Source organism: Raphanus sativus, chromosome 9, assembly GCF_000801105.2.
Source record: "Raphanus sativus cultivar WK10039 chromosome 9, ASM80110v3, whole genome shotgun sequence".
NCBI classification, from domain to species: domain Eukaryota; kingdom Viridiplantae; phylum Streptophyta; class Magnoliopsida; order Brassicales; family Brassicaceae; genus Raphanus; species Raphanus sativus.
In genome coordinates, this window is record NC_079519.1 from 25,522,514 (window position 1) to 25,542,100 (window position 19,587).

Consider the following 19,587-nt stretch of genomic DNA (forward strand, 5'->3'; position numbering starts at 1 on the left):
AAATTCGGAACCGTACCACAAGTTTTAATACATACACATATACACACACTAGATAAAGTCAGACACATTGAGCAATAACGGATAACTTTTTATATAGTTGTCTGACACAATAAAATCGTAAACTCATACATACATACATATATATATATTGATGAGAAGAAAGTTATGGACCGTGGACCCGTAAGTTTTAGAACATGTGACTTCCAAAATCTCTACATTTTCTATACCCAAATAATTTTACACACTAGACTAACTCATTGTTGGTAGTAAAACATATTTAGATGTTTGAACTGAAGGAGCAAAAATATAGGATGAGTCAAATTATTACATATTAGTTTAATGAACGTGACAGTTAAACGGATTTTAGAGTTAGTGTTGGCGGATAAATCTGGTCCAGTATTTCGACACTTGACTATGACTATTAAGTCTCAAGAACAATTTGCATAAAATAATAGTAAAGATTCGGCATCTTAGGAAAGATTGGGACATATATTGATTAAAGGTTGGGAGCAAAGAAGGTGAGAGGAGAAGGTGACAAGGTGTGGGTCTGTGAGATACCCAACACCATGTGGGCATGTTTTATGAACACTTCGAGGTTCTTTATCCCTTCTTCTGTGTCTATGTTTTTTTTTCCTTTGTCCTTTCAAGTAGATAAGAAGAGCTTATTAGGAAAATGAACGATGAAAGAGACCTTAACCCTTATGGTATTAGGGTTGGATGCTTTAACTATAAGATAGTCAAAAGATAAATAGACACTTATACTTATTGAAGTAACTAACCTACAATTATAGTTTAGATTTGATGAGTTGATTTTTTGGGAGAAGGAAGGTGGGGTGGGATTTTTTTTGGAGGTGGGGTGGAAGAGGGTGGAGATTAGGATTTTAAAAATAAACAAATACTAAAATTTAAAATAGTTACTAAAAGAATTTTTAGATTTTAAAAATAATATTTTGAAAAAATGAAAATGAAAATTCAAAAAGCTTTTATTCGAACAATTTTTAAATTATTTATTTAACTAATTATGTATATTTAAATATCTATAAAATAATGGTAAAACAGTTTCTTACCTCTTTTAATAAAGATTTATTTGGTCATCCTATTTTATGGTTTTTGAAAGAATTGACCTGAAATAAATTTGGTTTCATTTACTTTTCTTGTTAGATTATAATTTGAAATATTTCTGGCAAGTTCACACAAGTACAAGTGCAGTAAACTTGATTAGGAAGCGTTTTTGCGACGATCCTCCAACAGCCTGTCCTAGTAATTCTGAGACGAACAATAATGTAGACTACACAAGTGAACCCAAACGCAAACTGTGTACTTATATACTTGTGTGCTCGTAGACAGTTTAGGTTAGGATTCAACTGAGCGAAGTTGTAGCCTAATCCCGGTCACCTTCACTGAGCGTAAGGAAACAACTGGGCCTAAACACGGGCCCAAATTTACAGCTGAGCCCATCATTCGATCACTTACTTTCTATCCAGGAGGAAATGTCCACACCACGGAGAAATACAAAAAGACCATTTAAACCCTAGCCACCGTAGTGGGGTTTATGCTCGTCTCGCCGGAAGCAAAACCAGAACCGAAGCACCATTTCTTGAAAATTGGATTTGGAGGATCCAACACGATGGCTGCTTCTAGATTATGCTCCGCGGCGGCGATCGCTGCTGCTTTCACCTCAATGTCCACGTCTCCGAACCGAGCCTACGCTGACTCGCGATTTCGCTTCCCCTTCTTCTCTTCTTCCTCTTCTACTTCGACGGCGTCGGAATCTCAAACGGATCAGCCTTCATCGGAGGCCAAACCGGAGACTGGTGAGCGTAAAGGATCTGGTTTCGATCCCGAGTCGTTGGAAAGAGGCGCTAAAGCTCTTCGTGAAATTAACAAGTCTCCTCATTCCAAACAGGTTATGATGAATGAATTGAATTGAATTGAATGAATTGAATGAATCTCCTATCTTGCGTTTGATCTTACTTTTGTTTTTTTTTTTTTTGTGTTCACCAGGTGTTTGATGTAATGCGAAAGCAGGAGAAGACTCGTTTGGCTGAACTAGCTTCTGAGAAATTGCATAATGAAGCTATTCAAGCACACAAGGACATTGTGAGTTATAACGGTCGCTAGCTGTTGCTCTTGTTATCATCATTATCTTTTTTTTTGTCCTATGTCTCATATATATAAACAACCATGTGAAGAGATGCATTTTCCGTTAAAGGTGTTATGAGAATAACTTCTAAGAACTACCGGTTAACTAAACCGGTTCAACATGGGTGCTAACTGACTATTAACGAATATTACTGTTTTATGGGGATGTGATGGGGCAGGAAAGACAGCAGAAATTGGCTGAGGATCAAAGAAACCTACTGCAGCAGCAGGCACAAGCAAAAGCGCAGAATCTTCGATATGAAGATGAGTTGGCGAGGAAGCGACTTCAGGTTAAGATCAAGAAATCACTGAACCTATGTTTAATTGTTTGAAGGATTGTTCTTTACTGAGAAAAGTATGGAACTTTTGCAGACGGATCATGAAGCTCAGAGACGGCACAATGTTGAGTTGGTTAAGATGCAAGAGGAGTCTTCTACCCGGAAAGAGAACGCAAGGATCGTCACGGAAGAACAGATTCAAGCGCAGCAGCGTCAGACTGAGAAAGAGAGAGCTGAACTCGAGCGAGAAACGATTCGCGTCAAAGCCATGGCTGAGGCTGAAGGCCGAGCTCACGAAGCCAAACTCACTGAGGAGCAGAATCGGAGAATGCTCCTGGATAGGATCAATGGTGAAAGGGAGAAATGGCTTGCAGCTATCAACACTACATTCAGTCACATTGAAGGTATAGAACTCATAAGCTTTGTTACTGAGATATATCCACTTCTTGTTACGCTTAAATTTCTCTGAAATCATTATTAACCTTCTGATTAGTAGTATTAGAAGATAACAGCGTTGCCTTCTTGAAACCTCTGTCCTCACAATCGTTTGCTTCTATAATGAACTTGGCAGGGGGAATCAAGGCCCTATTAACTGACAGAAACAAGCTGATTATGACTGTTGGAGGAGCCACAGCATTAGCCGCTGGGGTCTACACAACGCGGTATGCATCTCCTAACTACATATAGCTGTAATTTAAGATGCGTATTTGTAGATTACTTATATGGTTTCCTTTTATGAATACAGAGAGGGTGCTAGGGTTACATGGGGTTACATTAACCGGATACTTGGACAGCCATCACTTATCAGAGAATCCTCCATGGGTAGGTTTCCGTGGGCAGGCTCAGTGTCTCAGTATAAGAACAAAATCTCAAAGTTCGGTAAAGCTGCATCTGCAAAAGGAGAAAACCCACTTGATAATGTAGTTCTCCATCCTTCTCTAAAGAAGAGAATCGAGCATCTCGCTAGAGCCACAGCGAATACCAAGTCTCATCAAGCTCCATTCCGCAACATGATGTTTTATGGTCCTCCTGGAACTGGTAAAACTATGGTGGCCAGAGAGATTGCTCGGAAGTCGGTGAGCTTTTTGTTTCCTCTTTCTTGGTCTGTGTTCTTGAGCCTCACCTTATAACACTTGTTTGCTTTTTTTTTTGGTGCTGCAGGGTCTTGATTATGCTATGATGACAGGAGGAGATGTTGCTCCACTGGGTGCACAGGCTGTTACAAAAATCCATGAGATATTTGATTGGGCTAAGAAATCAAACAAAGGCTTACTGCTTTTCATCGATGAAGCTGATGCTTTCCTTTGCGAGTAAGATGCTCTCACTTCTTTTTGAAAGCCTGACCATATTTATGTGTAATACTCTTATCAACTTCTTGATCGTTTTATTGCAGACGTAACAGCACGTATATGAGCGAGGCTCAGCGCAGCGCTCTGAACGCATTGCTCTTTCGAACAGGTGATCAGTCACGGGACATTGTTCTGGTCCTGGCCACAAACAGACCAGGGGATCTCGACAGTGCGGTCACCGACAGGATCGACGAAGTTATCGAGTTTCCACTCCCTGGTGAAGATGAGCGCTTCAAGCTCATTAAACTCTATCTCAACAAGTACCTAACTGGTGAAGACGAGAAAGACACAAACACGAAGTGGAGCCATTTGTTCAAGAAGCAGTCACAGAAGATAACCGTTGAAGGAGACTTAACAGACCAAGTGATCAGAGTGGCTGCGAGAAAGACAGAAGGCTTCTCTGGTCGTGAGATCGCTAAGCTTGTCGCTGGTGTTCAAGCTGCGGTGTACGGACGACCGGATTGCGTCTTGGATTCACAGCTTTTTGAAGAGATTGTGGATTATAAGATCCAAGAACACCACCAGAGAGCCAGACTTGCGACCGAAGGTGGCCAATCGTTTCTGTACGGTTAGTCACTGCTTCTGTATGGTAACCATAGTTATGGTTTATTTCTTAACCATAGTTTTGATTTTAAATAAAAAGAATTGTAACAGCGACATTGTTGAGAGACCGGTTCAAATTCGGTTTGAGTTGGAATTGGTGAGATTTTTCAATTTTAGTCTAAAGCAAAAAGGTTATACAAACAGCTTTAAGACAGTCCTGTCATAAGATACGTGGCAAATATGCAGAGGCACTCCCTCAACGCAACCGTATCCTTCATCGCCACGTAACAGTGTTACACCACGTGTTTAACAGTAACGCATCTCAAAAAGGAAGAAAAAGAAACGAAAGAAAAAGAAACGAAAGATTGATCCGTAATCACTTTGTTAGAAGAGATGATGTAGAGAAGAAGGGCTTTGGCACTGCTGGTGGGGGTAGTGGTGATGCTGACGTGGCAGAAAGGGGGATAACGGCTAAGGACGTGAGAAACGCTGCCGAAATGGCGACGGAGACTGCTCAAGACGCTAAAGACAAGACAGCTTCGTGGGATTGTTGGGTTTCCGACAAAACCACCGCCACGTAAGTGATTTCTGAGACCCACTTTTGGCCCATCCATCCTTTTTTACGTTGATATTCTCTTTCATGTCATCTCATTTTTGTCATGTGAAATAGGTAAATGTATCATGTAAGATTTGGTCATCTCACTGGAGAATAAGCACACGTATTTGGCCGTACTTAATTAGTATATGAATTGAGAGGTACCTCGTTTACTTCCGGTGGATTATATGGTAGTAAGAAAAATAAAAGGCGAATATTGCAAAATGCTGCTGCCTTTATCATCGTCTCTCTTTCAAAAACACTGGCGCAATACGTCAAGGACTCGGCTTTATGCCAATGCCGGTCACACTAAGGATTTTGCCTATGATAAGATAGGGCAATGCGGAGGACATAGCCTACAAGAAGGCTGGTCACGCGAGGCAGACAATGCAAGGACATGGCTTTACGAGAGTGATTTTTTTTTTTTTGAATGAATGCTAAATTTTATTCAATCAAAAAAGTTTTTTTGTACATTTTGCAATGCAACCTTATAGAAAATAAAGATTATCTATACTTCTATTCTACTCAAAGTTTTAATAATCTGGTCTAACAGTGAACCAGTATTGTAATACTCCATCCCATCTTCTATCTCTAACTTTCTGAATTGTGATACAATGGTTTCTGATATTTCTATCAATCTTCCTTATCATCACATTTGGTAGCAGAGAAGCTTTTCTATGTCTTCTTCCGTTTCTCTTCAACCATAACCCGTGTATAGAAGCTTGGAACAAATATCTCAACATAAAATTCTTCATATTGTTCTGACCTGCAAATATCAGTGTTATTATTTCTGACCAATCACTGGTGTATTCCTCACCTATAAGACCTTTAGCCAAATTCTCCCACATTTCTACTGAATAACTGCACGTAAAGAATAGGTGACTTCTGATTTCCAGTGGATCATCACACAAAGAACAAGCAGCGTTTACACTCCCTCCCCACTTCAACATTCTCTCACCCGTCGACAGTCTGTTGTGTGCTGCTAGCCAAGTCAAGAAGGCAAATTTTGGTGTGGCATTAGAAAACCAAATTCCTTTACTCCACTCCACATTTCTACTTTGAACTCTGGTTAGATTCCAAGTAGTTTTTGAGAGGAATTTCCTTTTATAAACATTCTCCTTCTGCTTCCACAAACCGACGTCATCTTCACTTGACATTCTTTCTTTACATCTAACAATCTTTTCTTCAATTTGATTAAAAATCTGAACTCTGTGCCTTCTCCTTCTATGCACAACCATAGCTTCCTCAACTGTTGCTTCTTTTCTTATGCCCATATCGATATAGCCTCTCGATCCAATTATATCAATTAAACATCTCATATCTGACCAAGACTCATACCAGAATGAAGTTTGCTTTCCACTCTGTACACTGACCTTGTAGAAGTCTTTCGCTATGCTTATGTACTTAAGGATCTTCTCCCACATCCACGACCCAAGCTGAGTTGTTTCCTTTACTGCTCCAAAATGAACCTTTACGAATCAGATAAACTTGTATCCATCTAACCCATAAAGAATTCTTTGCCGTTAGAATCCTCCACATAAGCTTCAAACAACAAACTTTGTTTACTTCTTTCAACGGCCTGATACCCAACCCTCCCTCCATCTCTGGCTTACATACTTCTGTCCATGCGATCTTTGCTTTCTTCGTATTCAAAGTAGGTCCCGACCATAAAAAAGCAAAGCAGAGTTGCTCTACTTCTCTCAGGCAGGAAGCTGGAAGTCGAAATGCTGCTAGCCAAAAATTTGCGAGACTGGTAATCACTGACTGAATAAGCTGTAACCTACCACCAAACGACATAAATCTTCCGGTCCATGAGCTTATTCTTGATCTTATTTTTTCGACCAGTGGAAGGTAGTCGCTGACAGTCATTTTCTTGGTAAGAAGAGGTAGACCAAGATATCTAACAGGAAGCACTCCTTGCTCAAAAGGGAAGGCCAAGATATCCTCCTGATTTTGTCCTGTACTAGCCTATGATAAGGCTGGTGATGCGAAAGACAAAGCTAATGATTTTGGCTATGAGAAAGCTAGTGAGACCAAAGACTTTGCTTACAAGAAAGCAAGAAACACAAAAGACACAGCTTATGAAAAGGTTCAAAATGCAAAAAAACTGCTTAGGAGGGTTACGTGTATGACAAGACCGGCGATGTGATAAGAATGGTGACTAAGAAGAACAGTGAAGCCTATGAAGGAGCCAAAGAGAGGTCGAAGAGTGTCAAAGACTTAGCAGCTGATAAAGGTGTACGTTCAATAAAGTATGGTAGAGACAAAGCAACATAAACAATTCACCGATCAAACACACACCCAAAACCAAAAATGGAAGGTCCAAAAAATTCAAAGAAACCAATTAAGGACATAAGGTCAAGCGATCGTCAAATTACACATACGAATCCGTAAATGAAAAGGGTAAAAAATCAGGAATCTTTATGCTGAGCTTTAAAATCAATATTTTTTTTTTTTTGTAACACAGAGTACATATGTAATAAAAAGTCTCTTACGTTTCTTTCTTCTTGGCCGCTTGCTTATTGTTGTGCATCCAGACTTTAAACACTCGTCTTTTCACATTAATCTCACGACAAAACCGGTTCACTTCTTCGTCTTCGGTCTTGTTCATCCTCCAACCAATCTTCTCAGCAAACTCGAACATTTTCTCCTTCTGTTCTTGGTTAAACTTTGTCCTAAACCGCTTCTTCGGATGGTACTGAAACTGATCCGGTCCGTCACCACTTAAAGCTTGCTGGAACCTATTGAGATCCTCCGTCGACGACTCCGCCACCGCCGGATCTCTTCCTCCTCCTCCTCCGCCACCGCCAAAGCTCATCATGATCGGAGACACGTGGCGGTTAACGAGAGGTCTCTGTGAATGACCAAAGCTATTGAATTGGACAACGAACATGCCGTCGATTTCTTTTCTGTGGAAACTCCGGTGACAATCGCATGCGGCGCAGAGAAGCGACTCCGCCGTGCCTTCTTCGCCTGACGACATAAACTCGCCGCAACCGTCGACCACGTGTCCGCCGGAGCTCGCCGCGTGGTTCCTTTGGCATTCTCTATATCTCACGTTCCTTGTCGGAGAAGTTGTTTGAGCCCGAGAGTGTGACCTTGGAGCTGGAGCTATAGAGATAGGATTCGGATCCGGATCCGACACGTTTCTTTTGGTGGTGGGTTTCTCTTTGTCGGCGGTTTGGGAGTAAGTGTACGGAGGATGATCTTGAATGTTTTGGTTAGCTGATGATTGTCTTCTTTCCATCTCTATTTTATCATCTTTCTTCTCTCTAACCTCCATCTACTTGATCTTGAGCTTCTGAAATGGAACCCTAATCTTGTTTTAACTTTTTCTTAAACAAAGATTAAAACCTTTTTTTTAACCCCTCTCTCTCTCTCTCCAAAGCCCTAGCTATTTGATTAAAGAATTAATCATAACTTTAGCTTCTCATAAGCTAATCATAAGCTATAGAGCATGAAGATGATGATATATATCTTGTTCCAAGTCTAAACCTTTTTCAAATTTGACTTTGACTTCATCTTTATTTATTTTTCTTCTCTTTGTGATAGCCCACCAAAACCTACTAGACTAGTCTCAAGTCTACAAGGAATCAAATTAAAGGAGAAGTTGATCTAAACCCATTTAAGAAGCGATTAAACCCTGCAAGAAAAGAAGATAAACTCTAGGTCTTTACTAAAGGAGAGAGGGAAAAGAGGAGAGAGAAAGAGGCTCATGAGACACTTTTGGTATTGGTTACTGTGGAAGGATAAGAGGGGAGAGAGAATTTGAAATTGTGTTTCCTATTGCCCATCAATTTCCAAGAGAGAAAAAGAAATCTAATGAAGAAATGGGAAATGAAGTGGGTTTGGTCTGTGCCAATAATAACACAGTCCACTACCAAACAAGAGATGTGGACATGTAGCAGACAATGCCACGTTGTTTCTCTATCATACAGTGTCCGCACATTTGTCGCAGTAGTGATTTGATCTTCTTCTTTTAATTGATTCGAATATCTGCAAGTTAAAACGAATTAGTACAATTGATGCCATCAGTGACCTATGGTAGAATAAGCGATATAAGTAAGTTCGTATGATCAGTGTTGGCAAATATTGAATCTATAATGTTCTTTAGTAAATCCAAAGTCATTAAGTGTCTCAGCGAGTAAAAAATTCTTCAAATAAAAACATGTCGGTTCTAAGATCTAAAATTTTTATGAAGATAACAATAACGTAAATCCTTTGTACCAGTACTGGTTCGTCAAAGAGAAATTTTCAACGCAGCACGAAGCCACGAACTTAATTAAATACTTTTTTGGAGCAATGAAGAACAACAAAGTGGCTATGTTATTTAGAACAAATAAGATGAAGGAAACACGAATAGAGAAAAATGCATTTTTTCACGTAAATATTGTTACTACATTTCCCTTCTGGCCTTCTCATTTTGGAAAAAAAGAAATACATATGTATTTTATTTCTCTATTTTTGCAAAAAAAAAACAAAAATCAACATATGCAAATTTCCTTTTTTTCATTTTTTGGTGAAAAGAAACACAATTTGGAGTGAATACTATATAGAGTGCGATTGGTAATACAGAAGAACTGGGAATATAACAATAATAGAATAAATAGGTGAAAAAAATATCGGTCTGATTGATATTTTGAGAGTAAAACTGAATGAGAGTATAGGTGAAAATGGATGAAAGAAGTGGAACAAATGTTGTTATTTTGATTAATTCTACAGTAAGTAAATGTACTTTTTTTGTTTCAATACTAAAGAGAAATATGAAAAAAGAAACTTAACATGATTTATAAAATTTTAGTGGAACTCAGATTAACACAAGATTTTTTTTTTTTTTGACAACAATGAATTACTCTACCGTGATTCCACCGGTTCAGAAAGCCAAACCGAGGGAATCGAATCGACATATAACATAGCTGATGGTGAATTCCTTACCCCATGAGCAAGCTTGTCCGCCATTGGATTAACACAAGATTTAGAGTGTGACTAAATAAGCTATTATAGAGTAAATGCTTTAAGATTAAAATCAATTGTATTCAGTTGGAATTGACTGAAATATTTTTTTTTAAAAAACTAATTAGAATATCCGCAAGTTAAAGATCAGTATAATTGATGCAATTAGTGGCTTAGGTAAAATAAGCATAAGTTTGTATCATAAAAAAGTTTGTATTTTAAAGTAAATATTTTAGAATAAAACCAGCTGAATTCAACTGAAAGTGACTGAAATATTTTCAGCAAAGTTTTTCTTGATTGGTAAGCATTAGGCTGAATATATTTTACTTAATATTCAGCTTAATATTTACCAATCAAGAAAAATTTAGCTGAAAAATATTTCGGTTGGTCACTTTCAACTGAATACAATTGAATATAGAGTAAATAATTCTAATTGTTTTAATGATAATAAATTTTTATTACGTTTTTTCATCTTATTCCTTTTTAGTACTCTTTATTCTCTCTCTTCTTCTTTCTATGTGTTTAGATTTGACTTCCATTTACTCTTGTTTTAACCGTTTTATTCCACTTAAAACCAGTTACAGCGTTAGAGTAAATCTTTACTCTATAATCAGAGTTAATCACTAAACAATCAATAAAATATAATAGTTAAAAAAAAAGTTAGACCCTTTACAAAATAATTTCTTTTTCACACATCAAGAAGAAAATACAACTAATTTTACTACATTTAATTGGTGACTGGTGGAAACTAACAAAAAAGTATCTATTATATTAAAATAAAAGTCATGGTTTCATTTCATATGTGATATTTTAAGTTGGATTATTATTTAGAAGATTTATAAAATACACATTTTTTGTCATCTTTTATAAAATACACATTACTTAACTATAATATCATTTAATATCTTTGAAAAAAATAAATATTAATTTAAAAAAATTCTAACAAAATCTTTGAAGAATCTTTTCAAATTTTATTTTTTGAAAATTGATTAATTTAAATTTTAGTTGTCATAAATTATAATCAGAAATTTAAATTTAGTTTAGTTTTGATTTATAAACAAAAAATAAAATTATATAAAATATTGTAATGATAATAGCCACTTAAAAGGATTACTTTTCAAAAATACATTTTACAAAGATTTTAAGAAGATTTTGTTGAAAAGCAATATCCATTTCTTTTTAATTATATAACATGTATAAAAAAATTAATTTATCTTAGAATTTTATATATACAATAATCGATTATAAAAACTGAATAAATAAAACAAATTACTAAAAGAAATTTAACTTTGAATTACGGGTCCGGATCATAATAAATTAAATACAAAATAATGCTGAAGTAGGTCATTTCTAACAAATCTATCATTTTAATTAAAACTATTATATTGAACTAAATACGATAAAATTATTTTAAATTGATAAGTTAGTATATTTTATTTTCATAAATATAAAAAATTATTCTAAAAATATAATATGTTGGTAGAATGATTTAACATTAATAAACTATATAATACATGTATAAAATGAACTTTTCTTAAACTTTTATATATACAATAATTTATTATATAAACCGAATAAACAAAATAAATTTATCAAAGAAATCTAGCACTTTGAATTAGAGGTCGGGATTATAATAAATTAAATATAAAAATAATTCTCAAATATGTTATTTTTAATCATCAAAATCAAATTCAATAGGAAAAATTAAATACATAATAAAAAGCAATATATATATATAAACATGAAAATAGATACTCACACGGTTGTGCGGATCAAAATCTAGTTTAAACTTAAGTTAGGTATTCAACGGTAACAGTAGAATTGACAAAATTAAGATATTATCTATTATATTACAATTATGTAATACTTTTAAATGGTAAATAGATACTATACTATTTAGTATATAAAAGATAACTGTGTATATTTAAGTAGTTTTTCATTGGTGACCAAAATTAATTATTAATAATGTGCAGTGCGTTATTGATTTTATTATATAATGTTGAAAAGTAAAAACAAGCGTCAAATGGAAAGACATATGTAACAGTCATGTAAAATCACACATATTTCGTATTTTAAAAACTTTTGTGTGCGGTTTTGTAGATTTAGTAAGTATATCTATATTAAAAGTTAAGTAATACTTTATTTTGATATATTTTCATACTTAAATGTTAAATAAAATTTATTTTATATTTTCTAATCAAAAATATTTACTTAATATTTATCTAACAAAATCGTAAAATTTTCACCAATTAAATCTTATTCTTTATCGTTTTTTTTTTGCTAACTCTTCATCGTTTGTTTTATTAAAAATACATCTAACTCGGATAACACGTGAATCGTAGACATATCTTATTATATAAAGTTTGGTTTTTCAAAGTTACTAATTAACATGATTGTGACATGTGTCAATAAATTTTTAAGATGGTGACATGTGTCAAAAATATGATATAATTTTCTTTTATTTATTATTTAATAGAGATTTAAAAATGGAAAAGTCTTTTAGAAAAGTAAAGTTTATAAACAATTACTATTAAATAATTTTTATAATTACTTTTCACTATTAAATAAAATTTAGAATTATTTCTTCAATATTATTTTTAGTATATATATTTTGAATCATTATATATTTTAGAAAAGGAAAATTACTATTACATAGTCTTTTAAAATTCTATATTATAAAATATTTGATAGTAATTTTTTTTTTAAAGACTAAACAAAAATAATAATTGCAAAAAGGTATTAGAAAGTTAATTCTTTTAAAAAAATATATAATGTTTATTCTTAAACTCACTAAAGATAGAGAATTATAAAAGATAAATTCAACTTTTTAAAAAAATTTAAACAAACGAATTGTAAAATCCCACAATTTCAATTATTTAATAAAAAACATGGAGAAAAACTAACTTTATAATAAATACTATTCCTTTTTAAAAGCCTAATTAAAAGAAAATTGTAAAAGTACTTTTATTACTTTCTTATAAGTACCTAACTTTTCTTTCCAATAGATAATTGTATGCTAAAAATTATGACCAAAAATAGCTACAAACATTTCACATCTATATTTAGGTTTAAGCTTCCACATATTATTTCTATAAAACACAATAGTATTTACATGAAAAGTATTACCTGAGTATTTTCTTTTAATTTCTTGATACAACTCAACTTTTTATTATCATTATTACATTTTATTATAACATAACTTTCAATTTTGACAACATTGTTTACATCATATATTAAACAGATATTTTTCTATTAAAAATAAAATAGTTGCATAAAATCATAAGGAAAACTAATAAAATAATTAGTTTTCCTTTTTTAAAAAAGTATAAATAAAAATGTAAAGGTAAAGTAATCTTATTTTTTTATAATTAACTAAATTTTTATTTTAGTAATTTTGTGTTAAAAAATATAAATAAAAAATAACTTAAAAAATTTCACCTGATATGATAGCAACATGTGTCAATTACTAAAAAATAGATTTTGAATGTGTCAATCAAAACTGACATTATGTGAAAATAATTTTTTTTCATAAAATCTTAAATAAAAGAGATTTCTAAAAAAAAAATTATTTTCTAATCTTAACCAATTAAGATTTTTCTTTTCTTTTAAATCCTAACCTGAGAGAATTGTAAAATAATAATATTAATTTTTAGTTTAAAATTTTAAGATTAAACATGATACTAACAATTATTTAATTAACAATACAAATTGAAAAAAAACATTAGTGATATTGAAAAAAATGAATTTTGAAAATGCCATCTTTTAAAAATAATTAATATTAACTGGAAATAATTATTTGATAGAAATTTTGTTTTTATAAATCCTAGATGAAATATAATTGTAAAAGATTAAGTAATATTAATTTCCTTTTCTAAAATCCTAAAAGCTGTAAAAAATATTTGATAATTTTTTTCCTTTTTTTCTAAAATAAATCCTAAACAAAAGAAATTTGTATCATATTTCTAAGTTCTAACCAAAAGAGAATTGTAAAAAAAAATTTATAATATTTAAAGAGAGTATGTGATGATGAACATAATATTAAAAATTCTTTAATTAATGAAAGAAGTGTAAAAGTGGTATTGATACAAATTGTTAATAAAAGCAATTTTAAGATTATTTATTAATAACTAGAAATAATTATTTGATAGCAATTTTTTTCTGAAATTCTAAAGAGAATATAATTGTAATAGGTTATATGACAAATTTTCCTTTTCTAAAATCTAAAAAAATGTAAAAGAGTATTTATTTTTTATTTAATTTATTAATTGTAATAAAATAGGAGATTTATAAAATAATTTTTAAAACTTATTTAATAAAGCATTAAGTTAGTACATAAGAACATGTATAATATTTTCCTTGACTCGATTGGTGTATTTGATTTTGATTTCTTTTTACCTTTCATTCAATTTCTTATTTTGGGTTATGTTGAGTTTAAACGTTTAGATATAGTATATTCTTTAATCCTAATTGCAAAATTTACAACATTGATCTATGAACAATGATTATAAAATACAAATATTAATTTGAACTTATGTGTGAAAAATGGTTTTTAACTATAAAATAAATCTCACACAATATATGCAGTAAAATCATAAAACTATAATAAAATGATTTTTATTATGTTTTTATTAAACTAAAACATCAAACAAAACTTGTTGCAACGCAACGGGCTCATATCTAGTACACACATAATTGTTGTGATATTCACAGTTTTACATTAGAAAATAATAAATTTTCAGTGGCTTAGTTATATGGTAAAACTCAGCCTATGTACCCATAATATATCAAGTTCAAATCTCTTCTATTCCATATTTAATTTTTACTACAAATAATGCACCCAGTTAATAACTTCTCTAGATTCGCCCCTGATCGCAGATGCACCATACCGTAATGTTATTTCGCACCGTTTTTATACAAAATCGTTTCTATACAGACTCTTAATGTTAGTGGAAAGGGGAGTAAGTATGGTATTCTCCAGAGCCAATTGTTTTTCCGCTTTCGTATTTGAGAATGCAGCTCCTAGGGTTCAGAAAACTTTGCTACACTGAGACACAGAAAAGACTTGGAAGGGACGAATCTCTAGAAAAATGAGAAGCAAAATATTTAAAAATGAAAACGAAAAAGAAAGATATAGAACGAATGATGTTCCACAGGACATGAGCATATGTGCATTATATATTGATTAACTTTTGTAACTTAAAAAACAAAAGAAAGATGAAAATAACTTAAACAATGATTAAAGAACTAAATAACATCATAACAAGTGGTAGTTAAAACTCCTTAAAAGCTAATTAGAGCACAATTATCCTAGATATCCAATTAGGAGTGCTTATTTTTTTTTTAATAATTAAAGTGGTAAAAGTGATAAGCACTGATGCTTAAATCAAGCTTGGAGTGCTTAATTAAGCACCAAAGCTTTTCTCTTCCAACTTTTGTTTATTTTTTTTCTTTTTTCTTTTAATCTGAAAATCACTAAGCATCTCTTCTTAAGCTACTGCATTAATGGTGCTCTTAGTGGATATGAGTTAGATTCTCATTCTCGATTCTTTAAATTTGTATTAATTATTGTCTTTATGTTAATTTTTCTTTAGTTTTCTCTATTTTCGGTTGTAGTTCGCTCTAATTTATAAACATTGTAGTATCATATTCCACTTTTTTCAGTTATTGTGAGATTTGAATTAATCTTCAGTTGTATTGGTAAATTATATTATAAGTTTGGTTTTTAGTTTATGTTAAAGGTTTTTGTTTACTCTTTTAATTTTTTTTTTCTCTTGCGAGAACTATACTTCCTATGTCACCGTTTCATTTTCAGAAGATATCAACTGTATGTATTCTTCTTACTTTCAAAAACTAAATATTAAAACCCTTTCTGCAAAAAGATCTTCAATATAGTTTTTTTGGCGAATTTATCCATAATCTAAAAGATCCAGATTTAAATTTCACAGGCTCTCTAACCATTTCGGCAAGCTGATATTTTTGTTATCTTATCAAACACAATTATTTATACCAAATCCATGCTGAAATGGCTTTGTTTCTTCTTTTCTCCCTTGGACATAGGAGATTGGATTGAAGGTGATCCTTTCATTGTTACTCAAACATCTACTCTTTTTGATTTTCTTTACTTATAGTTATTATTTCACATGGTTTGAACAACAATCAAATTAAATTGGGTTCTCGTTTTCAGCTCAGCTCCAACTTCTTCTTCAAGTGTTATCATAGCGAGAAAAAAGATATACTGCACCCATGGCGATAGCAAAGAAAAAAGATATGCTGCTCCTCAGTGGATCATCCCATATTCATTACCAAGCTCCACATGTCCAGGGAAGAAGAACAAACAAGATCATTTCGGAACATATTTGCTATACAAATAATTGCGTTTGATAACAAAACAAATATATCAGCGGGCTGAAATGGTTAGATAGCCTCTGAAATCTGTGTAAGGTTCAAGCCTTCTATTTTACAATTTTTTCATTAATAACTAATACCAAAAACACGTAGTATTGAAAAATGTTAAAATCATACACAACCAAATACACATATACATATGGCTGAGATTTATACTGTGGGTTTACTCATATTTAACAAGATTGTGAATATATTTCCAAAAAAACTACATTGATGGTTTTTTGCACAAAATCCTTGAAAATCATAAAAAAAAATAATTAAATATGAGAAAATACAAAATATCAATCTTTTCTGATTTTCCTCTAAGAGCATTTCGAACCCATTTCTATAATAGAAATTTTTAAAATAGAAAAAAAAAATAGAAATGAGTTTTTGCTCCAATGTATTCCTCTATAATAGAGGAATGTTATATTTGCCTCTATTTATAGAGACAAATATAGTATTCCTCTATTATAGAGAAACACATTGGAGCAAATATCTTATCTCTATTTTTTTTTCTATTTTAGAGATTTCTATTACATAGATGAGTTGGAGATGCTCTAATTAGTATATATCATATACTAAACTGTCAATCAACCTAGGATTCTATTGTGTAGATTCCTTAAGATACAACTATTAAAGTCTTTCCCTTAAGATCATATTGCTGGTGTTTGTGCTCTGTCGTTGTTTTCTATCATGCTTTTTATTTAGCTGTTTTGTTGGAACACTATTCCATCCCTCTTAATTTTTTTTTTTTGAAAAAGCCATCCCTCTTGATTGAGTTTAAAAAAAACTGCCAATCAACAAATTATATCTTATGCCACCATAAATTATTAGATTATACCAAGTATGTGTGAAAGAGATAATTAAATATCCTATACGGCTTAACTATCATTTAACTTTTGGTTTTATTTAAGATATTGAATATTGAGTTAACAAAATTTTTTTAAGTCAATGCTGATTCTCCAAATTATCAAAGGATTACTGGATCTTGACGGAGAAACAAACGAAGATTGTATTGCTGGATAATGATTATTCAGTATATGATTACTATAGTATTAAATGAGTTTAATGATTATTATTTTTTCTTGTTCAAAGAGTTTAATGATTATAATCAGTTGAAGTCATTCTAGATTTCTTCTAGATACATGTAACCATATGAATGCTCATGTGGGACATGTCGCATCCCATATGCTCTTTTTAGCGGCCACACGTTCGGGGAAACATAAACTAGTTTTATTTTTAAAATATACTACATTTTGATCCGCACTTAAAAATGTAGATTTTTTTTAAATAAAATATTCTATAAATGAATTTCTATATAAAATAGCGTAGGTTTAACGTGAACTGAATCGTAGTAAACTAAAAAAAAACAAAAGCGAACTGAATTTCATAAATAACCAAACATATCATATATTTTAAAAATTAGAAAATTAAACCGAACAGAAAACCAAATGGATACCATTTTTAAAATAAAAATTATGTGCTTACAATTATTAATTATATTTAATTGTTAGATAACCAAATATCATAAAATAATATTTTTATAAACCGAATTATTCGAAACACCGAATTACCTGAATTTTTGGTATTCAAAAATAAAAAATTATTTGAATTGTAAAATACTTTATACGAACAACTTGAATTACCAGATATCTACTGAAAACTCAATTATCCGATATTTTTATCTACAAATATGTAATTAACCAAAAATCAGAATTGAACATAACTTAATTGGACCCAGTTTTTTTTTTGGCACATTAGCTGTTTCCCAATTTTTCTACTGTTACCGAACCAAAATAACCCAACTTAAACTAAATCAAAATCTGTAAATACCTGAACGGTTCTATAATTTCTAAAACCAGAATATCAAAAACCAAAAATGCATGAACCAAAAACGAATACTGATATTAATAGTGCATATACATTTAAATGGTGCGAAGAAATGATTATATTTACAATTTATTTAACTCTTTTTAGTATGGGTACATATCTGATTTATAGACGGATTAAAATACAAAAAATGTTCTTCTGTCCGATCCGGAACAACAGTTGAACCGGTAAATTTGGTTGCCATATATAATATAGGCTGGTTTATATTCTTCATATAGCATTCTATCAGAAGTTCTATCAACTGATATGTTTTCACAAAATTCATATTTAGTGAAAACCTATTAATTAAGAATCCGATAAAATCTAAAAATCCGCCATTAACCCGTAAACCAACTCCCAGCAAAAATTCAGAAAATCTTATAATATTCTTTTATTTTTTTTAAAAAAATCATATACTTTATAATAGTACATAAAACTAAATAAATATTTTATTTTCATATAAAGTAAATATATTATATTTATGTCATGCATTTTAAATTATAGGTTGTGAAGTGATCAATAACATTACAATTTTAATGTAGATAATTGTTTTTTTCTATTTAGAAGCACACAATGGATTTAGATTTATTATTAAATTAAATTTATGATTGCTAAAATGGACATACGAATAAAATTAATTTACTAATAGGTATAAGCAAATTTAATATTATTCTTCATTGTAGTTTATAAAGGACATGCGGGAATGCATAGCATTATTCTGCATGTATAATATTAATTTTATTAATAGGCTTACACAAATTTAATATTATTCTGCATGTGTCATTAATATAATTACAAAATAATTATTTAATTTTAAATAATTAATAACTCTATATGCAATTATTCAAGAATTATACAAATAAACCGCTTATACTGAATATCAATAAAAAGTCAATATTGTTTCTTGTTAGAGTGCAAAAAAAAAATAAATATAATGAAAGGGTCCAACAACCTTAAATAAATATATATTTTCTAAATGTTTCCCTTTTGCTTTGTTGATGGGTTCGAGAAAAAATTACATAAATTTAAACTTTTTAATTGAAAAAATTATAATTTAAAATTTTTCTAATATAATGTTTGAGTTTAAAGTAGTATTTTTATATTTACTTTGACCCATAGTTGAACTGATAGATTTGTATTTTATGAAAAATCTTTAATTAAAAATCGATAAACTCAGTAAAAACAAAAATTTGCTACAAAACCTGTGATCTCATACCAATTGATCCGATAAAACTCGGAAATCTGATAATATTTTGTAAAAGTTGATTAAATCATTCATATATTTATTAATATTATATGAAATTAAATAAATGTGTGATTCCTAAAACTTTGTTGAATTTTTTATAACGTTGTTTGAAGAAAATAAATAAATGGTTATTAAAAAACATAATCTCTTTTTAATTTCATGTATATATTCATATTTGATCACAAGATTGATAAATAATGTCATGCCCGAAAATAATATTTTAAA

At 31.3% G+C, this 19,587-nt stretch overlaps 2 protein-coding genes across 2 annotated transcripts; one reads left to right on the forward strand and one right to left on the reverse strand.

Moving 5' to 3' along the window:
* The first annotated feature begins 1,562 nt into the window (after nucleotides 1-1,562).
* LOC108823668 (uncharacterized) lies at nucleotides 1,563-4,483 on the forward strand. Its single transcript, XM_018596924.2, has 8 exons — nucleotides 1,563-1,906; nucleotides 2,005-2,100; nucleotides 2,322-2,432; nucleotides 2,515-2,824; nucleotides 2,992-3,082; nucleotides 3,166-3,496; nucleotides 3,582-3,730; nucleotides 3,814-4,483. Exons 1-8 carry the CDS (start codon nucleotides 1,628-1,630, stop codon nucleotides 4,340-4,342), a joined length of 1,896 nt encoding a protein of 631 aa, XP_018452426.1. The 5' UTR covers nucleotides 1,563-1,627; the 3' UTR covers nucleotides 4,343-4,483.
* Nucleotides 4,484-7,234: 2,751 nt separating this feature from the next.
* Nucleotides 7,235-8,742, reverse strand: LOC108828229 (zinc-finger homeodomain protein 6). The gene has a single exon (XM_018601847.2). It carries the CDS (start codon nucleotides 8,188-8,190, stop codon nucleotides 7,399-7,401), a length of 792 nt encoding a protein of 263 aa, XP_018457349.1. The 5' UTR covers nucleotides 8,191-8,742; the 3' UTR covers nucleotides 7,235-7,398.
* Between the last annotated feature and the right edge of the window lie 10,845 nt (nucleotides 8,743-19,587).

Coding starts and splice junctions, on each gene's coding strand:
- LOC108823668 (XM_018596924.2), top strand. CDS start 1,628: ATGGCTGCTTCTAGATTATGCTCCGCGGCGGCGATCGCTGCTGCTTTC. Junction 1,907..2,004: donor AGTCTCCTCATTCCAAACAG/GTTATGATGAAT, acceptor TGTGTTCACCAG/GTGTTTGATGTAATGCGAAA. Junction 3,083..3,165: donor GCTGGGGTCTACACAACGCG/GTATGCATCTCC, acceptor TTATGAATACAG/AGAGGGTGCTAGGGTTACAT.
- LOC108828229 (XM_018601847.2), bottom strand. CDS start 8,190: ATGGAGGTTAGAGAGAAGAAAGATGATAAAATAGAGATGGAAAGAAGA.